Here is a 22,577-nt window from a genome sequence, read left to right as displayed (position 1 = left end):
AGTGGGGATTGAATATATACCATTGAAACCCTTTTGGGGTCACAGGAGTTTTGGATCAATATAAATTTTTTTTCTCCTCTTCATCTAGGTTTCTGTGACCTTATGAATAGATTGGATGAAAAATAAATGTTATGGTGGGCCCTACAAGTTTTTTAATGGTGAAAATCATTATCTCTGCTGCTATTTGTAGTGTGTTCCATTTAACTTTGGATATTATTTATTTTTTAGATAATTCTCTAAAATGATCTCGAAAAATGAATGAACGGTGTGGATATAATAAATACGTCTTCGGCTCGTGTAACTTTGATCTCTTTTGAACCGTCTGTACAACTCGAGCACGAGGAGCGTCAGCGCTCGTCTTCGCACGACACGTACCTACACCAGCTATATAGCTGGTGTTTGGTACACCAGCCAATCCGCTTCCGTGCAAGACGTGGTTTGGCCAATGAGGCTGGTTAGTGGCTACTGGTCGGTGCTCCATGGGGTCTACCACGATGTATATCTTTCATCCACTCTGTTCATCCATTTTTCCATATCATTTCATCCATTTTTCCATGTCATTTTATTAAATGAGCCCAAAAATAAAGTAGATCCAAATCTCAAATGGACCACATCACAGGAAATCGAGTTGATTGTACCCGTTCCATTAAAGCTTCTTTGGGGCCACCAAATTTTTAGATCGAGTTGCTTTCATGAACTAATCAATAAGTTCCATGTCAAATAAATATTACAGCAGGTCCCAGGAGGTTTTTAACGGTGGACATTCAATCACCACTGTTTTCCTGATACAAAATTTCGGTTGGTTCTTGTAAGGTTTAAATGGTGAGTATTCTCATCCCCACTCTTCCCTGGATTGTGTCCCACTGGAATTTTGGATTAGCCTAAAATTTTCACTTATCTTGTAATATTATCTGGAAAAAGTGATGAACGGATTGGATTTTACGTTCAGATCACGTCAGGACTCACAGAGCTCTTTGTTGCAGGATCTCTCAGCCTCCGTAGCAGGAAATTCGCGTCCGTTTGATATTTAACTCACATGGCTCTGGTTAACGATGGTGTGAGCTGCACGTCGTCTCTCACGTGCTCCATCGCGAAGAGGCGGTGAAGAACTGTAGCCGCGCGAGTACTGATGGGTTGAAAAATGTCCTGTCAGTAAGCCCTAAGAGATCGATTAATCTGCCACCTTCAATTAGTGGGCCCTAAGGTGGATGGATTATGGGCCGAGGATGACATCTATTAAACGATCCTATCCATCAATTTTTCTTCCTAGTGACTAATTACGTTTTACTATTTTAATTTTCTACCGTAGATTTTAAGGTCATCAATCAGATGTAGATTACATGTTTTCCATCCACGGTATGATTAGCTTGATGGACGGTCCAAAATTATAGATCACCTTCCACGTTGACTATGGAGAGAAGGCACTATCATACTCGTGCGGAATATTTAAACCACACCTTGCTGGCTGCACGCAGCATGCGCGACGAAACGTCAAAAACTTATACAACGCGTAGCCGCGAGAAGGCAGATAAAAAATATAATACTGTTGTAGACTGTGGTGTATCATACACCAGCTTAAATCCAACCACACACTTTGGTTAGCATTGATGGATCCAAATCGTAATTTTTTTTTTCCCTGTTTGTATTTATGGCATAGTCCAAAAACCATATCGGTTGTGCAATCCAAAGCATCCGATCAATGAGCATTTGAATCGTTGACATCTTCTTAATCCAATCATTCAACAACATGATTAGACCATAGTCCCAAAAAAGGATAAATGAATAATTCTGACCATTGAATGTGAATCATTGATAATATTTGTCCTTTAACTCTACCAATCGATTGTTAAAACCATTTGTCCACGCATCAGATCATCTAACCGGAGTAATCCATGCGATGCATGCTGAAGCGCACACCTGCGTTACACTTGCACCGCATGCAAAGCGAGCTCTACACGTAGGGCGCGGATTGGGGGCGCGGATTAAGTACTACCCCCGCCGGTTACAAGCTCGGGACAGGCGGAGGCTCCAAGCGGCCATCGAGGGGCTACCGTTATGTATGAATTTTATCCACACCGTCCATCCATTTTTTTCATTTCATTTTAAATTTATTTGCCAAAAAACAAGAAGATCCAAGGCTCAAGTCGGCCACACTACAGGAAGCAACAATACTTAGGACGCCACCGTTGAAACCTTCTTAGGGCCCACAGTGTTATTTATTTTCCATCCAACCAGTTGATATGGTCATATGAACCCTGGATGAAGTGAAAAAACAAATATAATCTTGATCCAAGACTTCTGTGGTCTCCGATAATTTTTCAACAGCATAAATTTAATCCCTACTCTGTGGTCCACTTGAGAATTTAATATTCTTTATTTTTGATTTCAGAGTCTAAAATAATATGAAAAATTGGATGGACGGTTTGGATAAAACCCATCCATCACAGCTGTCCCTCGGAGCCTAGCGCGTCCCGACCTCGGAACAGGCGGGGGTAGTACCTAGAAACGGACGGCCCTGTCAGGGGTTCTGCGGTGCTAATCGTGATATATATAATTCATCTAAGCCGTCCATCCATTTCGAAATATCATTCTAGTATAATATCCAAAAAAGTAATCAGATTGAAGGCTTGAACGGACCACACCACAGGAAGCACTGGTGACAATGAGCATCACCGTTGAAATCTCTCTTGGATCTACCGTGATTTTTATTTACCATCCAACCTGTTCATAAGGTCACATAGACCTGAATAAAGGTAAAACCAAATATCATCTTGATCCAAATATCCTGTGGCCACCTAGAGGTTTTCACCCGTAGACTTTCAATTCCCACTGTTTCCTGTAGTGTGGTCCGCTTGAGGATTCGATCTTTCTCATTCTTAATCTCATCTCCTAAAATAATTTTTCAAAATTGATGAACGGCGTGGATAAAACACACGCACCACGGTGGGCCCTGACAGAACCGTTTGTCTCTAGGTAGGTCCTTGTGGGTGTAGTACCCAATCCCCGTCCCTACACGTAAGGGTGCACCTTTCCATATCTCGATCCGATCCGTTCATCGATGAAGTCCAGCAATCAGAACCATTTTCTCCAAAGCATCTTATCTACTCAATGAAAATCAAGATGAACGGTCTGGATCATAAAGTCGAGTGGTCAGAAGCAGCGAGCAATTTTTAAAGGGGGCGAGCCTCCAAAGCATTCATAGAAAAACCCCTTCAACTCCAGAAACGCTTTTTGCATTAATCTTCTCGTCATCATCACTTGCCGAAAAATTAAAAGACGCTCCATCACAACTCGAACCGGTACAGAGAATTCTCCTGATTTATCGGGTTTCCGTTACGGCGGAAATCCGAAACCTCTGTCTAAAGAGAGAGAGAAACAGAGTTCTCAGATTCCGTATTTTCAATCCAAACCAGCTTTGATGCGCCTCTCTCTCTTTCTGCATCTCTTAGAATTGCAGTCTTTTACAGGTCAGTCGCGCGTTTGAAAATCTTCGCGTTCATTGCAATTTTCAGCATTTATTTGCTGTACGATATTTAATGCTGTAACCAGAAGAGCAGAGAGAGAGGGTTGGAATGGAATTGATATTTACATCCACCCGGAATTGATTTGAATGGGCAGGTTTCGCAAGTTGGGAATTGAGATAGTACAGAAGAAAAGAGCTCTCTCTCTCTCTCTCTTTCTGTATTTGATATTATGAGTGCGCAGGATAAGGTAAATGCGCACCCTTTTCATCGGCTATAACTGAAGTAAGGGTTCCGTGTCCTTCGTTGCAATGAAGAATGGGGCAGAGGTTGTTGCAGCGGTTTTTTTTTTTTTTTTTGTCATTTTTAATGTTTTAGTATTTTTCTGACATTTGTTTCTACTGTCTTCTGTTCTCTCTCTCTCTCTCTCTAATCAATCTGTTTCTGTTATTCCTTTTTTTTTTTTTTTTCAGGAAAAGACAGAGAAGTGATTTCTTAAATGATTCTAAGGTAACAGAGTTTTCTCTTTTCCATGTTTTCTTTCTTCTTCTTCTTCTTCTCTTTTTTTTGGAGGTGTTTTTTATGATATATTTTTTTTTTTTTTAACTGGTATTATTATTGTATGTTTTGCTGAAGAGGGTTGATTTGATTTTGATCTCTGATGCTTTTTAAAATTTTTTTTTTATTATTATTTTTTTTAATTTTTAGAGATTGGATAATACCCATTTGATTTTTTTTTTTTAAAATATATATATTTTAAATTTTTTGGTTGTTTAATTTTTATGGGCTATTGATCGGATCGTTAGAATGGTCTGATTGGGGTGATTTTGTCATGCTACTGCCTGAAATTTATGCTGGAGCTAATGGACCGTCTGGATTGATTGATGGACTGTCCGAGTGTCTGCGATGGAGAATCGATACCATGTTCTCATTTTTAAGGGCAAATGGGCAATCCATCGAACAGTTGCTAATATGCTTTTCCGAGTCAACCATGAAATCGGGCTGATATGATGGTTTGGATTGTCATGGAGTTTGTGGAGGTCTTTTGATGCTGAAATAGGGGACGTCTGTATGCTTGATTTTGGTCATGGGGGCTGCTCAGCTAGTGGGACCCACCATGCGTGAGTGATACAGTGTAAAACTTCCCCTTCGAAAAATTCCAGCACTCCAACTTTCCGTCTGCAGATGGGGCAGCCGATTGTTAGTGAGTCGGAAGTTGTCCCAATGGGATGGGTGGGATTGTTTGGTTGGGTTCGATGTTGGTTATCACCCAACCAAATAGGGTGGGTCCGGGGCCGGGGCGGGGTCAACATGTGGTTGGGTGAAAATGCCATAATTCAAGTTGAGGATAGCATGCCTATTAATCGGATGCAGCTCGATCGGGAAAAGTCTTTAGCTTGTGAGCAGTGGTCATGATCTAGTTGCTCAAATGTCGACTTCACGGATCTGATCACTGCTTACCTACCAAAAGAAAGACTGCCTTTTGTTTGTTAGCTCGCTTTTCTCGGATCTCCCTTATCTTTTAGAGATGGGTTTGGTTGGATTTCTATTAGAAGAGATTGCAATACATAAAATCTCCTTTTGGTACCCAACACCCTGATTCTTTCATGTTTCAGTGATTTCGCCTTTTCAGAGTTCAGCATCTTAGTTCATGTTATTTGAAATTGATGCTGACATGTCAACGTTTTCTCTTATTGTCTGTTTCTTGTCTTTGTCATTTGTTGTACAATTTTCAGCTGCAACATGTGCTTCCTCCACTGAATTGTGGCTTAGAAATATAGGAAGAATCGCTTTATGTGGATGAAGTTCAATTTGTTTTTTTCTGCTCAGTTTGTTGTGGTTGCTTGGATAAATACAGCTTTGTTGGAGGATATCAACCACTTTCGAAGATAGGGCCTTTAGTATTAGTCTGGTTATCCATTCCACCTTTTTTCTTCTTGCTGATTTTCACATTCTTCATCTCAGCTGCCATTTGCAATTATGTTGGCTGATACATATCTTAACATTGTCCGTCTGATGTTATTAGTTCTGATATGGAACATTTTTTTTCCATTACTGCTTTCAAGCGTTGCTTGTTTTATTTGAAACCTGACCTGAATGACACACCAATTTCCTTATCTAGTATGTTGCATTCTCATTTGATGTGTGGTAGAATGGCCTCTGATCTGATCTTTCATTGAGAACGTTCCACCATAGATTGGTTGTTGCAGAAAAATATTGCTGGTTGGGGATCATGATGGCCTGGAGGGTGACTTGCAAATCATCATCATCGTCATCCCCACCATCATCAAAGCCTTATCCCAACTAAATGGCATTGGCTACATGAATCCTGTTCTGCCATTCCAATCTATCAAGGGATGTCATAAAAGGATACTGGTTATGGACAATATTGTATGGGAAATGTTCCACTGGCTGGTCATGTAGGAATATGTGATCATGTAATCCATGCAATTTTTTAACATGGGCCTTTTCGTAATGGTGCTTGCCCAACAGACAGTCTGAATCATGGCCTGTTGTGCGATGTGTCCATTTCAAGTCGCATACCAGATAAGGAAATAGTTGTGCTGTGCTTGGATCAGACTACCCTTTATTTGATTGAGCTTAATTTCATCAAACCTTCTCAATTGTGTTTTTTTTTTTTTTCCTTGATTCACATTCATTTCCTTTGGAATTGGTTCCAGTCATTATTTGTTGAGATTTTATACTATACTTCCCCATTTACAAAGGAGTTCTGATTTGAACGGAACTGTTTGTTCATTTAAGAATGCTAATACCAGTTGTGAGTTTACAAAAGAAAGGACCCAGATGTGCACTGATAGGTCCAATGAAAGCAAGTTTGAATTGCATATTGACCAAAATACCCCCAGCACCCTTGATTAGTTTTTAGTTTTTTTTTATTTTTTATTTTTTTACACATGCACACACACCCACACACTCACGCCACAGTGGGATTTCTCCACAATGGGTACTCGAACCCATGACCTCGTGTTGAAACTCTTGTGAGTCTACCACCCAGGTATGAGTAAGGACCCTTGCTTAGGTTCTCCTTAGCTATTGTAGACCAAACTAGGCATTCGACTCAGGGCAGGTTGGGCTGGGTTAAGTGTCAATCAGAGCCAACCCGATCTGAAGAGAACCTGACCCACAACCTGACTGGATTCATATTCTAACCCAAGGTGCCTGGCCTGAACCCAACCCAAATTCCTCTATACTCGGCCCTAACCCAACCCAACCTGAATTTGCTCAACCTGAACTCAATCCAGTTTCAAATTGGGTTGGTGTTGAAACTCTTGTGAGTCTACCAGCCAGGCATGAGTAAGGACCATTGCTTAGATTCTCCTTAGCTATTGTAGACCAAACTAGGCATTCGACTTGGGCAGGTTGGGCCAGGTTAAGGGTCAATCAGAGCCAACCCGATCTGAAGAGAACCTGACCCATTTGTATTCTAACCCAAGGCGCCTAGCCTGAACCCAACCCAAATTCCTTTATACTTGGCCCTAACCCGACCCAACCTGAATTTGCTCAACCTGAACTCAACCTGGTTTCAAATTGGGTTGGTGTTTTCCAACCCTAACCCAACCTGACCTTGGGTCTGAACCAAAGTTGCAGCCCTAGACCAAGCACGCACCTGGGTTTAACACCTCTTCTTTACTTTGTAATGGGTGCTTCTGCTAACTATCATTATAAAGAAAAAAACCCTGCATATTTGCAAATTGCTTGAAACTGAAATTCGCTCATTTGGTATTTGGCATTCGCATTCATTCATCTGACGTTCTTGCTTTTATAAATCAGCAGCAGTTTCACAATGGTTATTTAATTAACCCAATATTTTTTTAAAATATCTGACAGGTGAATGACTGAATTACTGATATTCGCTTTTGGGTTTAATTACTGAGGAATGTACTGGACAGCTTAAGGATTCTCTCTCTTCCCTAACTTAGGCAAACGATGAAGCTTGGTAATCCTTTCTCCTGAACTGCATGATTTTTTTTTTTTTTCTTTTTCTTTGGGGTGTGTCAGAGTGCTGATTTTAATTCCTTAACAGAGGCTTCATAGTTGAAAATTTTTCTTAAGCAAATTAGTTATGCTTCTCTTTTGTTTACTTGTCATAATCCAGTCCTCAAAATATTTTCTCCGCATTTAGATGCGAAAACTCAGGTTTGTGGGATGCTTTTCTGACAAGTTAATATCCACAATGTTTCCGGTTGCGCTACTGTTTAGCATATATGAATTTGGGATGTTCAAAGGGTGAAACATGGGATTGCATGTAATCCAGTTCTTTGAAATCCCTGCCAAGCTCAATGAAGAGCGGAATGGATGGTAATACGTCTGCTCAATATTGCTGCATTTGTGATTGGGGGTACACCAAAACACACTCTTAGACTATGCACAAGGTCACAAATGAAAACTTCTGTGAATTCCCCTTCCCTCCTTTAATTTTATGGCGTGATCTTTTTTTTTTTAAAAAAAAAAAGAGGAGAGGAGAGAGCCAAAAATAGTGGATGGGACTTGATATATTTGCCCTTCTGGTGATCAATGAGGATAGGGAAATTCATACACTTAATGCTAGACAAATGCCTCATTCATTTGATTTATTTATGTTTTGTTTGAAATAATGCAATCATTATCATGGCCTCATTCCAGCTGTTTGGGTTTGAATATTCCCATGGTATTGGCTGAAGTTTGACCACTGGCTGCCTACCTGGCATCAGCCCTCTCATTCCCAGGCTAGAGACCAGCTGGCGCAATTGCTTTTAGGCAGATTTCTTTGATGCAAGCATCATCTATTAAGAAAACCATATGGATACATGTTAGTTTTGAGGATTAAGAATCTAGGATGGATACCATGGAACCTGATCCATTGCCTATGGAGGCACATGATGCAGTGTGTGTATGTGTGTGTGTGTGTGTGTGTGTATAAATTTTTTTAATTTTGCGGTAGACATGGGTTACGTGCGGTCATTGAACTTTGAAATCATTGTATGAGAACCATGTCATTTAGTGTCCTTTTCTACGCTGCTTATTCAACCCTGAGGTTTGTCTGATCAATTTGATTCCTTTTTTTGTTGTTCTTCTTCTTGTTCATTCCCTAGTGAACCTACTAAATGTGTGGTCCAGATCTTGTCTACATGTACCATGTGTATGGTAAGCACTCTGTAAGCATGGTAAGCCCATCCCTCCGGAGGCAATTTAAGCTTCCAGTAAAAATATAGCTGTGACCACATGCCCTGAGATTTGGGGCTTGAATGAGTCAAACACCTGTAGCGTAACAATATTGGACATCTGTATCTGAGCAACATGGTTGGAAAATCTTCTCTTCTATTGGAATATCTCCAAAGGTAGAATCTATGTCATGTTAGTATTAGTCTACTGAACGATTCTACCTTGGCAATTTATTTTTCATTACCTCTGTAAATTCTATGCTGTGCACATGATATAGGTAACTTAGCGTTTTCTGGAATACATTTCTCTCGAAACAACTGCAAGCATTTTTTTTTCTCTTTTGTAATATGCTAGTTTGAAATTCAAAATGTTTGACATTGATTCATCTTTCGCTGTTGGAGTAGATTGAATTTATGGTAACCATTTTGATTGGATTACTTTATAATGAAAACTACTTCTGGCAGCGGTCTCAAGTCCAAAACAGGTTGGACCACAAATTATGGTTCACCCAGCAGATAACTTCTAACCTATTAAACGATTGCGACATCCAACCTTCCAATAGGTCCCACCATGAGGATCACCTAGGGCAAAAATCAGCCCCATCTACTATACTCATCAAGTGGACCACACCATAGAAAACATTTTCTAGCCATTGATAAATAGCAAAATACGTAGTGTCACTGTGTTGGGTCCAAGTCCAACCGAGTCTTCGCACGGGACTCGTCCGATTCTTAAAACCATGCTTCTGAATCTTGGTTTCGATTTCCATATTCAATGTATGTGTTTGGCCCACTTGATGTGATATTTGTCACCTGATGAAATGGTCCAGATCTCCCAAATACAGCATGCGTGTGAGGACTAGGATTCAGAACCCTGCTCCCACAAGCAACATAGACTTCGGAACCATCTATATAACATAGTTCTCTGTTTCTTTTGTTTGCCATGAAACGTTGTCCCACAGAATATTTCTTCTTGGGTTACCTTATAAATTGTGTAATTGAGTTGCATAATGAGGATGATATGGTACATGACATTGAAACTTTCTTTTTTACTATATAATCTCCATCCTTTTACTTACCTCTGAAATTGCATATGCATGCAGATACTGGGCCCACATATTCCCATTCTTTCCTTGCCCATGAGCCTGCTTCAAAAACAGTCGAATATAATGACAATCCTGTGGGGGCTGGAGGGTGGAAGGTGGGTGATGAGTTTGTAGGGGAAGGAAAACATGAAATTGCAAACATTACACAAACTGAAAACTATGAGATAGACATTAATCGATTACACTGTGAAAAGTGTGATGAAGATGGAATGGGGTATGTATCAGGACCACATATTTATACGGCCATGGAAGATTCAGTTGGTGGGGCTGCAAATGACACTGGAAATATGATTGCCGCATATACCAACCCATTTGAAACCTCATATAGAAACCCGTTCGAAGATGACACATATTTCTATACTGACAAGTCTGTGACAGATATTGAACTGCCAGAGCTTGTATCTCGTTTCAAAGATAACAGTTATTATGTGGTCAAGGACATTTGTGTTGACATTGGTGTGCCGTCTCTGGACAAAATTTTGGAAGAAAATGGCGAGGTGGACCACAAGGGAGTTATCGACTTCCCACATTCTGATTTGGATGAGATTCATGAGAATGGTGATTTTACAAAAGTGGTGGGCCATACTGTGACTGTTTTCGATGGTTTGAATCCGTTTTTTGATGGACGGTCTACTTCTGACGAGGATGAAGAGGTTGCTAACCATAGAAGTGTCGAGAGATTACTAGTGGAAGGTGGAGGCATCGCTGATGCAAAAGACGGGATTGCAAATGATATCCCAGATGAGAAGGTTGCTAACCATAGTAGTGTTGAGAGATTACTAGTGGAAGGTGGAGGTATCGCTGATGCAAATGACAGGATTGCAAATGATATCCCTGATGAGAAGGTTGTGCCTGAAAAACTGCTTCCAACGGGAACTGCAAAACCTGTTTTGGATGGTTTGAAATCTTTGGTTTCTGATGGGCAGAATCCTACAATTTTAGTAGAGGAAGGTGGAGGTAATGTTGATTTGATGGATGGCATTGTAAATGATATCTCTGATGAGAAGGTTATGCCTGGAACATCACGTGCGGTGGATGACTCGGACACAGAAAATTGCCATGCTGATTCACCTGGTTTTACCGGAAATGAAGAACAATCCAATCAGGTAGAAAGTCAATCATGGTTCTTCCATTTTCTTTTAAGCTTCTTGATGATCGATCAATGCAAGGAAACATTTTTTTTTTTTTTTTGTCACTTGATGATGGTACAGGTGGGGCCTACCTTTTGGTCCTCAAATCATTCATAATGGGATGGACCACCATATGAATGATTTGGATCCACAAATGTTGGGCCCCACATGTACTATTTGTTGGGCTGACTAAAAGCTTTGATCGAATTTTGTGGTCTCCTGATAATTTTCATTGGTTATTCACTACTAGGGTCATGCTCAGAATCCGATGGACAGTGTGGATGTAAGATCACAGGGTGAAAGTGAAGAGGCACGCTTGGCAAGCTCAGTTGCGCCTTCTGCGACCGAAGTACCAAATAACACCAATAGTGCCAAAGATTTTCCCTTTGATAGGACAGTGGAGAGTGGAAGCATTACTTTTAACTTTGACTCATCATCACCAGTGATGAGTGGCAGAGTGGTGGGTCGTGACAGTTCAGTTTATCAGCAGTCCGGTCGGAGTTCAAACGTGCCTGGGCTCGATGATGGGTTGCTGGACAGTCTGACAGGTTCATCCCGAAGCTTCTTTATTCAGCATGGCCTTGGGGAGTCTAGTTCTGTCTCTGGCCCCATAGCATTCTCGGGCCCCGTAGCATATTCTGGCAGCATCTCTCTCCGATCAGATAGCAGTACAGCAAGCGCTCAGTCCTTTGCATTCCCTGTGTAAGTATATCTTCTTACAAGAGGTTTGCAAGTCTACAAACACTTTTGTGCTAGGGCTAAGAGTCATGGCAGTAAATTTGGGTTTTCAGATTTTATAAGCAAGGCCCATAGCCTGAGCCTAGCCCAAGCAAGAAATTGACAAAATCCATTTCCCCTTGAATTTTCCTTTTCTATCCATTTATCAAGTTGACCACATATGCCCAAAGAAATAAGCATTTCAGATCAAACAAAACCAATGTTCTACATTCACGATCGATGGCTGTCTAACCAAGGATAAAACAACGTATTTATAGGACACAACACATGCACGTATAAATTTGGATCGGGCCAAGCTAGGTCAGTCTGGTCGGACTAAATGACTTGAGCCCAAACCCGACATAAAGTTTATCATGCCATGCGTTTGAGGCCCAACTCAGCCCACAGGCCAAGCTAGAAGGTCCAGGCAGGCTTGTTGGGTTGTGCGGGCTACCCAGCCCATTGCCACCCTTACACACCTGCCTAAAAATGAGTTCATCTCACTTTAGTTAACAGGAATTATCGTATTGGATATCTTGATCTCTAATACATAATTATGGTGTTTTGCTACCTATCTTTTAATCCTCTTACCGCATATTCTGCACTCTGTATGTAGATATGGCATGTTTTTATCTGGGCATCTACATCCTACATAGATATTTTGACAAACAACCCTGTTTTGCTATCTGGGCATCTGCAGCATACATTCAGAATGGAACAGCAGCCCGGTGAAAATGGCAAAAGCAGACCGTCGGCAAATCCGGAAGCACCGAGGTTGGAGGGTAGCCTTTTTCTGTTGTAGATTCTGATCGCTTTTGTCTCCCTCCACACGCTCAGTGAGTTCAATCAGCAGGCTTCAAAATATTATTATATTTAGGTGTGATTTCTCATAGATCTTCTCATGTTATATGCTTGCCCTTGTGTTGTTTTTGCAGCAGGTTTAATGAGTTGTGGTATTTCTTTTTTGGTTGTGGTGTTAAAAATGTAGTTTGAAATGTAAGCAATTTATTTCGTTTTATTATTATTATTATTATTTTCATTTATATCTTGAAATTCTTTTTCTTGGGTCTTGTTCTTTTTTCTTTTTCCTTATTATTATTATTATTATTATTTAATTATCTTCCTTTTCATTTCTTCTGAGCATCCTGGTAATAGGAAATAATTAATTAGTAATGTAATTCCTGCACTTGACTACTGACTTCTTGGATAATAAAACTGACTATATGAATTTCATGTTGGCCCACACAGTGATATATGTGACTTATTCATTCCGCATATCCAATTTCTGGCTGATTTTAGGGCATGAACCCAAGTACCCAACATTTGAGGCAGATCCAAAGCTGTAGTGGACTACGCCACAGAAACAGTGGGAATAGCTTTCCTACCGTTAAAAACCGTTTGGGGGCCTTACACGTTTTGGATCAGGCTGATATTTGTGTTTTCCCCCTCCTCTGTGTATGTGTGATCTTATGAATCGATTTGACAAATAAATAATCTTGTACACCCTAGGATGAATTATTTCTTTTCAACAGTGGACATTTTACAACCATAGTTTCCAATTGTGTGAGCCACCTGAGCTTCGGATCTGCCGCTCATGCCCTAAAATGTTCCGGTGAAAAGAATGGATGGAGTGGATATGTCACAGACATAACAGTGGGGCCCATGAATTTAAGTCGATAATTTTCAACCTACTTTTTAAGAAAGAGAAATGCTCACACACAACTAGTTGAACACTCCATTTTCCTGCGAGTAGTTGGCATTTGATGAGAAAAAAATTCTTCTTCCGTACAATACACTCAACTATATTGAGGGTAATTACTTATTAATTAATGTAAATAAATGCATCAGTAAATGCTCTGTTAAAAACTTATTTTACTTAAAGTCGTTTGGATGCCGGTAAAGTCCTTTAAGTTGTATGGTCCTTTTAAGTAGTAAAGGGATTCTGACATGGGTGTTAACTAACAAGCTAACCCCCCCAAAAAAAAAAGTAGTAAAGGGATTACTGGTAATTTGATTATAGGGGAGGGGCCGTTTGGATGTATTTATTTATCAATAAAGGCTTTACAGACTGTAAATGTATTACAACTTTTAGCTGTAATATGAAACTTTGTAATATACATCTAAAAAGGCATTATACATATTAAAATTCATCACTTAATATACACTTATGATATGTAGGGTCCACCGTAATGTGTATTGTACATCCAATACATTCATCATGTACTTCCCTTGATGCTCTCTTGTGGCCATAAAAAAATAGCTCGTCCATTATCAATATGGACCACACGAGGGAAGGATAGGACGCCCACCATTAAAAAACTTCTAGATTACATTTGGGGCCCGCTATGATGGGCGGAAGACATCTAATCCATCCATCCGTTTAGTGTTTGAATGCTTTAATGCTCTCTTAGGGTCCTAAGAAAAAATCAAGTCTTACTCATGTGATTTGCAAATTTTGAAAGGTTCACCTGCCCAAGTTCTTCTGTATGAATACCTGTTTTATACATTGTAAACACTTTATAAGCTAGCCAAATACACTATTTGTTTACCTGTAAATAGATTAACACTTAAAAGCCAAACAAAATGGTGGGTAAACTGATTACACTTGAAACTCTTTTAAGGTGTAATGTATTTACAACTAAATGAGGTTACGGCTTAGGTGGGCCCCTCCGTAGTGTTAATGTGAAATCTAGCCCAACCACCTAGTGTGTTACCTCATGCTAGACATAGGGCTAAACAATTATCTCCATCCTAGTTTAGGTGGACTATATGGTTGGAAATAGTGTATGGGAAAGATTCTCACTCCAACTACTTGAAGTACATATATAGGGGCCTGATTTTTGTGATCCAAGCCTACCTTTTGGTGTGGAATCTAATGGATGGAGTGGATTTTACATACTCATCATGGTGGACCTAGTAAAAACCAAGGGTAGATGCCTCTATTAATTATTTAATTAGTGTGGCCCACCTAAGTCACAAGTCAGCCTTATTTTTAGGTTGTAGGCGGATAACTAGATCACACATCTAATGGTTGCAGTGGATCTCACATAATCATCATGTTGGATCCGGTCAAAATAAGGTCAGTTCCCTACTGTAAATTTTGTTTTACAGAGGAGGTTCCCAGTCCAATGAGCTGGACTATAGGTTAAAGTCCAGCCAACTTATAACTCCCAACCTTTCTTGTGCATATGACATCAAACTCGTCTAATAAATTGGCCATCATGATCACCTTCTTTTGGAAAAATATATATGCAAAAGACACTCATTATGGACCACACTTTTGTTTGGCTATTTACCCATGTCTGGAGGATGTTTTATAGTGTGGCCCACTTAATTTGCGGGTAAGACTGACCTTTGTATTAGATGATCCTCATGGTGGGGCTAACCGGTTGGAAGGTCTGGATGTAAATTGCACTTAACACCTCGGATGTTATCGTACAGTATATTGTAGCTTTGCATACAAACCAATTGAACTCAGACCTCATTTATGGATTGTGGAATACAGCACACGTCATGGGAAACGGATTGGCTACTCCCCATCTGTGCTCCGTGGGCCTCACCATGATGCATGTGTTTCATCCATTTTTACGGATCATTTTAGTGCTTGATCCCAAAAATAAGAGGTGTGGAGCACCCCACAGGAAAACAATAGTGATTGGATATACACCATTAAAATCCTCCTCCTAAGGGCCACTGTACTGTGTATTTGACATCTAATCTGTTGATTAGGTCATGCAGACCCAGATGAAGGGAAAAAACGAAAATCATCAGATTGATCCAAAACTTTTCTGGCCCCAAAAAGTTTTTAATGGTCCACGTTCATTCAACACGGTTTCCTGTAACGTGGTCGACTTAAGATTGGGAAATACCTCATCTTTGGTCTCAAATCATAAAATGAACTAGAAAAATAGATGGACGGTATGGATGAAACACATACATCATGGTGGGCCTACAGAGCACCGACTACCAGCCATTGGCTGGTGGCAGGGAGTCGCCAGGACGAGAGATGACGCTCCTCGAGGGAAACGGATTGGCGACTCCCCCTGACACCAGCCTCCGGCTTGTGGTCAGTGCTCTGTAGGCCCCACCATGATGTATGTGTTTCATCCATTCCGTTCATCCATTTTTGCAGATCATTTTAGGGCTTGATACCAAAAATGAGAGGGATATAAATTTCAGGTGGACCACACTACATGAAAACAATAGTGATTGGATATCCACCATTAAAATCCTCCTGAGGCATACTGTACTGTTTATTTGAAATCCAATCTGTTGATTAGGTCATACAGGCCCAGATGAAGGGAAAAAACAAAAATCAGCTTGATCCGAGACTTTTACGGCCCCCAAAATGTTTTTAATGGTCGGACACTCATTCAACACTTTTTCCTGTAATGTAGTCCACTTGAGATTGGGATATACCTCATTTTTGGTTTCATACTGTAAAATGATCTCTAAAAATAGATGGACAACATGGATGAAACACATGCATTATAGTGGGGCCCACATAGCACCGACCAACAGCCATTGGCTGATGTCAGGGGGAGTAGCCAATCCGTTTCCCTCCCGGAGCTCCGAGTTGTAGGAACGGTTCATAGGAGATCAAAGTTACATGGCCCTCAAAATGATGTATTTATCATATCTACACGGTTCATCCATTTGGCGAGATCATTTTACATCTTAATCGAAAAAATGATTAATTTCCAACACTCAGGTTGACCACACCACAGATAGCAGTGGGGACAATGATTCTCACCGTTAATACTTTCTTCGGGCCCACCATAACGTTTAATTTCCATCCAATCTGTTCATAAGGTCACAAAGACCTGGATGAAGAGAAGAAACAAATATTATATTGATCCAACATTTTCATGACCCTCAAAAGGGTTTCAATGGCAAGCGTTCAATCCTCCACTGCTTTTTACACTGATCCACTTGATTTTTGTATCTTTCTTATTTTTCGGATCCAGTCTTACGAAGAGCTTACTCAGTGGACGGACGGTTTGGATATAGCTAATACTTCATGCTGGGACCCACAGAACTTGTTGACGTCAACACAGCAGCCACATCAGTGGTGTGTGGTACACCAGCCAATCCGCTTCCTTTTGCAAAGAGATGCTTAAAGGACGCGGACTGCGTACTGACAGCGTCAGGAGCGAGGTGGCTACTGACAGTGCTCCGTAAGCCTTGTGTAAGATATATGTGTTTTATCCAATCCGTCCATATACTTTTAAAGATCATTATAGATCATGAGACCAAGAAAGAGTGAGATCCAATTCTCAAGTGGACCACACGACAAGAAAACAGTGGAGATTGAATGCCTACAGTTAAAAACTTTATAGGATTCACCATAATGTTTATTTGTTATCCAACCTGTTTCTCATATCACGTACACCTGGATGAAAATAAAACAAAAATATCAGCTTAATCCAAAACTTTCGTGGCCCTTAAGAAGTTTTTAATGATGAGTGTTCAATCCACTCTTTCCTGTCTTGTGGTCTCTGTGAGACTTAGATCTGCCTAATTTTTGGATTATGCCATAAAATAGTCTAGAAAAATGGATGGATGGCGTCGATAGAACACATACAACATGATGGCCCTGTCGTAGCCATTAAAAATTACTTCTCTCCCAGCATTTATTATCATTAATTGATTAATAAATGAAGCAAGTAGTTGGACCGTCCATTAATACGGGCATTACTCTAAAGGAAGGAAATACTCGTTTCTGTGGAAGGTACGTAAAAAGTAATAATGTAATGCGTACATGTATTTAATGAGGAAATGAGAGCTAAGCTAAGATTCTGTGGGCAAATGAACTCAAGCAGAAGGAGATCGTGCGATTTATGAGATTTTGGTCCCTAGCATATCTATGGTGTGGTCCAACTTGATGAGTGATCTGGATTGCTCGAAGATGATCTTTGCCCATCAAAGGTGCGCCCCCATCTCACTGCGGCATGCAATAGCTACCTGTACCGTCATGTTTCTGAAATCTACCAAGTGCATGCACTTAATGGTTAGATTATATTTTTCTTTTTTTAATCATAATCATGTATTAAAAATGATACTTTGTTTCTATAATGTTTAAAAATAATCTTGATAACCAACAATCATAGTCTCTAATATAAGCCGTCGTTGGTATCTCCAAGCAAAAATTCCCTTCAATCGGTATATTATAACCGTCCATTTTACGGGGGCACACACACACACACACACATACAGAAATGGTCTCCTACGTACAAGGCTGTACGGAGATTTTATGCGAGCTTTTCATACGAGCTGTTAGATTATACTCATGGCTGGGATTCAGCATCTGTGAGAACAAGAGAGCCTCCAAAATAATGACTCGCGGCGATACGTTCGTACTCTCATGGGATTGCATGTTGTACGGCTACGAAAACTATTGGACGGTGCTCCTTGGTTTGATCATAATGTACCTGTTTTATCCATGCCGTTCATCTAATTTTTCAGATCATTTTCAACCATGAGCCCAAAAACAAAGTAGATCCAAATCTCAAATGGACCTCACCACAGGAAAACAATTGTGATTGAACACCCATCGTCAAAAACTTCCTAGGGCACACTATAATGTTTATTTGGAATCCAACCTGTTCGTTAGGTCATACAGACATGGATGATGAGAAAATAAAAATATCCAATTCATCCAAATTAAACTTGTGGCCCTCAAAAAGTTTTTAACAGTGGCCCAATGATTCTCTTCGTTAAAACATTCGTAGGTGTAACATCTTGGATTTTCACTATTTTGGATTTCCAAAAAAATCCATCAATTTTTATTTTTTTTAATTTTATTTAATTAACCTAAAATTTACTTAATAACCATTAGCACTCAATGTTAGTGTATACAGGGGTGATACCAGTAAAGAACCGCACCAGTCCGATTAATCAGCCGTAGGAAGCCAATGAATCCGCCCGATCACTTGAACATCAGGTGTAGTATAACGTCCCACCCAACCAGAACAGTGTCCTAGGGCGTCCATGTAGGATTTGCCACATGACTGTTCATTTAAGCCACTCATAGTGAGGTATCACAAATAAATTAGACCAAGATTAACTCAATTGAATAGACCAGATGAGCCTTGATAGAACCTGGTGCGGGCCTCTAAGCCAGATGGCCGTTTACACTTAGCGACAGCCCATACGGGCTATACCGCGACATGGGAAGGTCAGAAAATTATAAAAATTAAAGGGAGCATAGATCTCACTGGGTTTGGGGACCATCGCGGACCACGGACCTAGTGGACACCCAGAAGTGAAATCTGGCACTTGCCAGATGCGCCCCATCAATGTCAGAATTGGAATCTGACACAGGTAAATAAAACTGAGATTTCAGGCATTTCAGCTGTCGGATTTCTTCTAGATTTACGGTAAAAGTCTAATGTATTTTTCTACGCCCGCCCACAAAATCCGGGTCCCGATCATGGCATGGTGACCGTTGATCGCGAATTAGACCCATGCGACCAAACCCCATATCTAATCATCCCCAAATTTTGCATGGCCCTTCATCGGGCCATGGAGCACCTATCCTGTAAGTTTTATGGTCAGAGGGCCACCACAACTGCCCTGATTCTCCAAACAAGCTCTAGATCGCTCGTTGGTGGGCCACTAGTTTCAAAACTATAGAATAATGTTCATCTTACTGGGCTTGATGCCCATCGCGGGAATCAGACCTGGGTACTGCCCAGAATCGGTCAACTTGAGCCAAAGGACGAGTGCATGAGAAGTGCAAATACCCTAAAGGAAGGAGTTGGAACTTAAGTGAATTGAGTCGTCCACTCTTATGCAAGTTGAGGATTTCAGACCGTCGGTTTGTGACCAAACTTTACCCGTGGCGTAAGGATATTTCCTTGCTCATATCCGTATAGCCGCGGCCCCGATCGACCATCGGTGACCGTTGAACAGATTTCTAATCATATCTGTCGATCGGCGCATCCAAATGGCGGGCCGATCGTATCCATACATAGATCATCATTAAGGTTAACTATTTTGTGGTGTATATCGACTTGTACACCCCATAGTGGGCCCTAGAGCTTAGAAAGACCCTCTCATAGGTCTAGTATAGTAAAAACCTAGTACTTGGGGCCATTTGCACCAAATCTGGCATTATAAAAGGGCCTCATTTGGGGCACCCCTCTCCCCATACGAATTTGCCCTAGAGAAGGAAGGAGAGAAGAGAGAAAAGGGAGAAGAGAAAGAGGAGAAAGGAGGAGAAAGAGAGAGGAAGAAGAAAGGAAAGGAGTATGTGGTAGGAGGTGGGGCCCAAGGAAGCTCAACCTTACAACTCTCTACCCATTCTCCAAGGAAACCTCCACCAAACCCACCCATGCCAAGAAGTGGAAGTAAGAATGGTATATTTCCCTTCAATAGAGCAACTTAGTGTAGATTTCTAGGCATTAATGTTGTCTTTCTTGATTTTGATTTAGGAAATGGTGGTTTTACCTAAATCCTCAAGCCCTCAGATCTCAAAGAATGGAAATCTCCCCTTAAGGTACGGACTATTATCCTTATGTGGCATAGCACCAGCTATAGTTGGAGTTTAATGATTTTGTTTGCTTGGTATGTTGTATGAAAGAATCTAAAGGAACCTAGGGATGACACGTTGTTGGAATTGTATGAATTGCATGTTTATTTCTCTTTAATGTTAATCTTGCCTCTCTCATGATTTAGTGTATGGATGATTACATGCTCATGTTTGGTTGATTTCTTTTTCTCATATGTGTTGCTTCATATTATGTATGATTCATTTGCTCTTTTGTATTTGATCCCTTGAGGTGTAGGAAGTGCTTAACTTCCTCACCAACCCACACCACACACATACACCTTATTCATGATATTAATAGTTTGCTTGCTAGAGAAATTTGAATTGTATGTTGAGCAACATGAGAACATGGTGTTGAATATGTTTGATGTTACATTGGTAGTTGGCATGCTATGAGTCACTATTCCTACCCTTAGCTTGGTCAGAAACATGAGGAGAGCGAAGGTGGTTCCGTTGGTAGGACCACCTTGAGGCTAAACCCATGGGTTTGGGCGAGTGCGTGTGGGCGGCAGTAGTTAGACTATATGGGTTGCTTGTACCCGATGTCGTTCCACCACGTACTTGCCCGGGCTCGTACGGTTTAGTCCACTGGCTGACCTACCTAGTTTGTTAACTTTGTTTGCTCTCATATGTATGGAAACTGAAACACCCTACTACCGTTGTAGCCCATCGATATCGGATGAAATATTGATCCACAGTCTCGTGAGCCGGTCATGATGGAATGGGATACTATGTCCGAGCTGTCAGCCTACGCTGGGGTGACGCGCCTCCCCGTAGTGACGGCGAGCTACCCTACATTCAGCACCCCCATGTGCTTGAAGTCGGGGATGAGGGAAACCTGACGGGGTCAAGGATCGCGGGGTCTCAGCCTCACACATTGGGGGGTCTTGGCCCCGCAACTAGTTCAGGGCATTTGATACGTGGGGTATATCAGATTTCCAAATCTGCTGGATGAATGGACTTAACTAAGAACCTGGTTAACATCGTCATTGCATGACATTAGCTAGGTTGGCGACTCGGCAGTCGAGGTCGCACTGAGGAAGTGTTGTCTTACGCGATTGTTAGATGGAGTCGCTCGAGGGAGCGTTGTGGTGAGGGCATACATCATATCATTCTGCATGCATGCGCATTAACAAGACTAGATAGATGTTTATGATTGATTTCTTTTCATTAAATTCTTATTATAATTAATGCTTGTTACAACTTATGGCTAATAGCACCCACTGAGTTGTTCACTCACTCCTACTCTAGGACGGTGTTTTAAAACACCAACCAGACCCGTTCATAGATGCAGGTGATATAGATTTCGTGGAGCCTGGTGATGCGAGCCTCGAGGAGGAGGACGAGTTCTCTTACTTTCAGCTGATGGATGGTTCCCCGTCGGCCTAGTAGACAGGATTTGGATCGCTGAGTTGTGGACTCAGCCCTATTCTTTTGGACATGATAATCCTTTTGTGATTTTGTTGGGCAAAGCCTGATGCGACCCTTTTTATATCCTTTTGGACCTGTATATAATGATCTATTTTTATTTCAGCAAACTAGTTGTGATCGTGCTTCATGTTTCAAGTAATTCCATGCTGCGCCTTTAAACCTGGATTAATCACATATTAATGAAAACCGATTATAAGTGACCCCGGGAACTCGGGAGCTAAGCGTATGCACGACTCCCGATTTTCAGGGTGTTACAGTAGGGCCTACCGTAACGTTCATTTTTCATCTAATCTGTTCATCAGGTCACACAGACCTGGATGAAGAGAAAAAAAATATCATATTAATCCATGATTTTTGTGAACTCGAAAAGGGTGTCAATGGTAGGCATTCAATCCCCCACTGCTTTTAATAGTGTGGTCCACTTAGTTTTTGGATTTGTCTTATTTTTAGGCTCAAGTATTAAGAGTATATCACCAAGTGGACCGACGGTTTGGATATAACTCATACCTCATGATGGACTCACATAACTTTGTGATGTCAACACACCAACCAATCCGCTTCCTTCGCACACACTATGAAATTGGATTGCATACTGAATTACTCAGTACTCTTTTATCATTCTAAGTAGATTATGTTGGGACCACTGTAAATGTATGTGGTTTATCCATGCTGTCCATTTATTTTTTCATCTCATTTCAAGGGTTGAGCCCAAAATTGAAGCATATTCAAAGCTCAAGTGGACCATACCACAGGAAACAATCGAAATAATGATTTCCACCGTTGAAACTTTTCTAGGGCCCACAATAATATTTACTTGTCATCCAACCTGTTCATAAGATCACACATGTATGGATGAAGAGAAAAATACAAATATTAGCTTGATACTTAACTTCTATGGCCCCAGGTATTTTTCAATGGTATTCATTTAATTCACACTATTTCTGTGATGTGGTCCACTTGAGGTTTGGATATACTTTATTTTTGGTCTCAAGCCCTAAAATTATCTGTTAAAATAGATG

General features: G+C 40.7%; 1 protein-coding gene across 4 annotated transcripts; it reads left to right on the top strand.

Moving 5' to 3' along the window:
* The first annotated feature begins 3,210 nt into the window (after positions 1-3,210).
* Positions 3,211-12,629, top strand: LOC131255698 (uncharacterized). Of its 4 annotated transcripts, none has more exons than XM_058256489.1 (6): positions 3,211-3,467; positions 3,935-3,971; positions 7,311-7,419; positions 9,727-10,835; positions 11,110-11,561; positions 12,277-12,629. In XM_058256489.1, the coding sequence occupies exons 3-6, from the start codon at positions 7,410-7,412 to the stop codon at positions 12,383-12,385; spliced, it is 1,680 nt and encodes a 559-aa protein (XP_058112472.1). In that variant the 5' UTR covers positions 3,211-3,467; positions 3,935-3,971; positions 7,311-7,409; the 3' UTR covers positions 12,386-12,629. The 4 variants fall into 4 exon arrangements, with proteins under 4 accessions (XP_058112472.1, XP_058112471.1, XP_058112473.1 ...); XM_058256488.1 differs by having other exon boundaries at positions 3,211-3,790; XM_058256490.1 differs by having other exon boundaries at positions 3,282-3,299.
* Positions 12,630-22,577: the final 9,948 nt, after the last annotated feature.

This window comes from Magnolia sinica, chromosome 9 (genome assembly GCF_029962835.1).
Source record: "Magnolia sinica isolate HGM2019 chromosome 9, MsV1, whole genome shotgun sequence".
Lineage (NCBI taxonomy): Eukaryota > Viridiplantae > Streptophyta > Magnoliopsida > Magnoliales > Magnoliaceae > Magnolia > Magnolia sinica.
The sequence above is the reverse complement of the archived record's forward strand: the minus strand, read 5'-3'. Positions and strand labels throughout refer to the sequence as shown.

Coding starts and splice junctions, on each gene's coding strand:
- LOC131255698 (XM_058256489.1), top strand. Junction 10,836..11,109: donor ATGAAGAACAATCCAATCAG/GTAGAAAGTCAA, acceptor ATTCACTACTAG/GGTCATGCTCAGAATCCGAT. Junction 11,562..12,276: donor CAGTCCTTTGCATTCCCTGT/GTAAGTATATCT, acceptor GGGCATCTGCAG/CATACATTCAGAATGGAACA.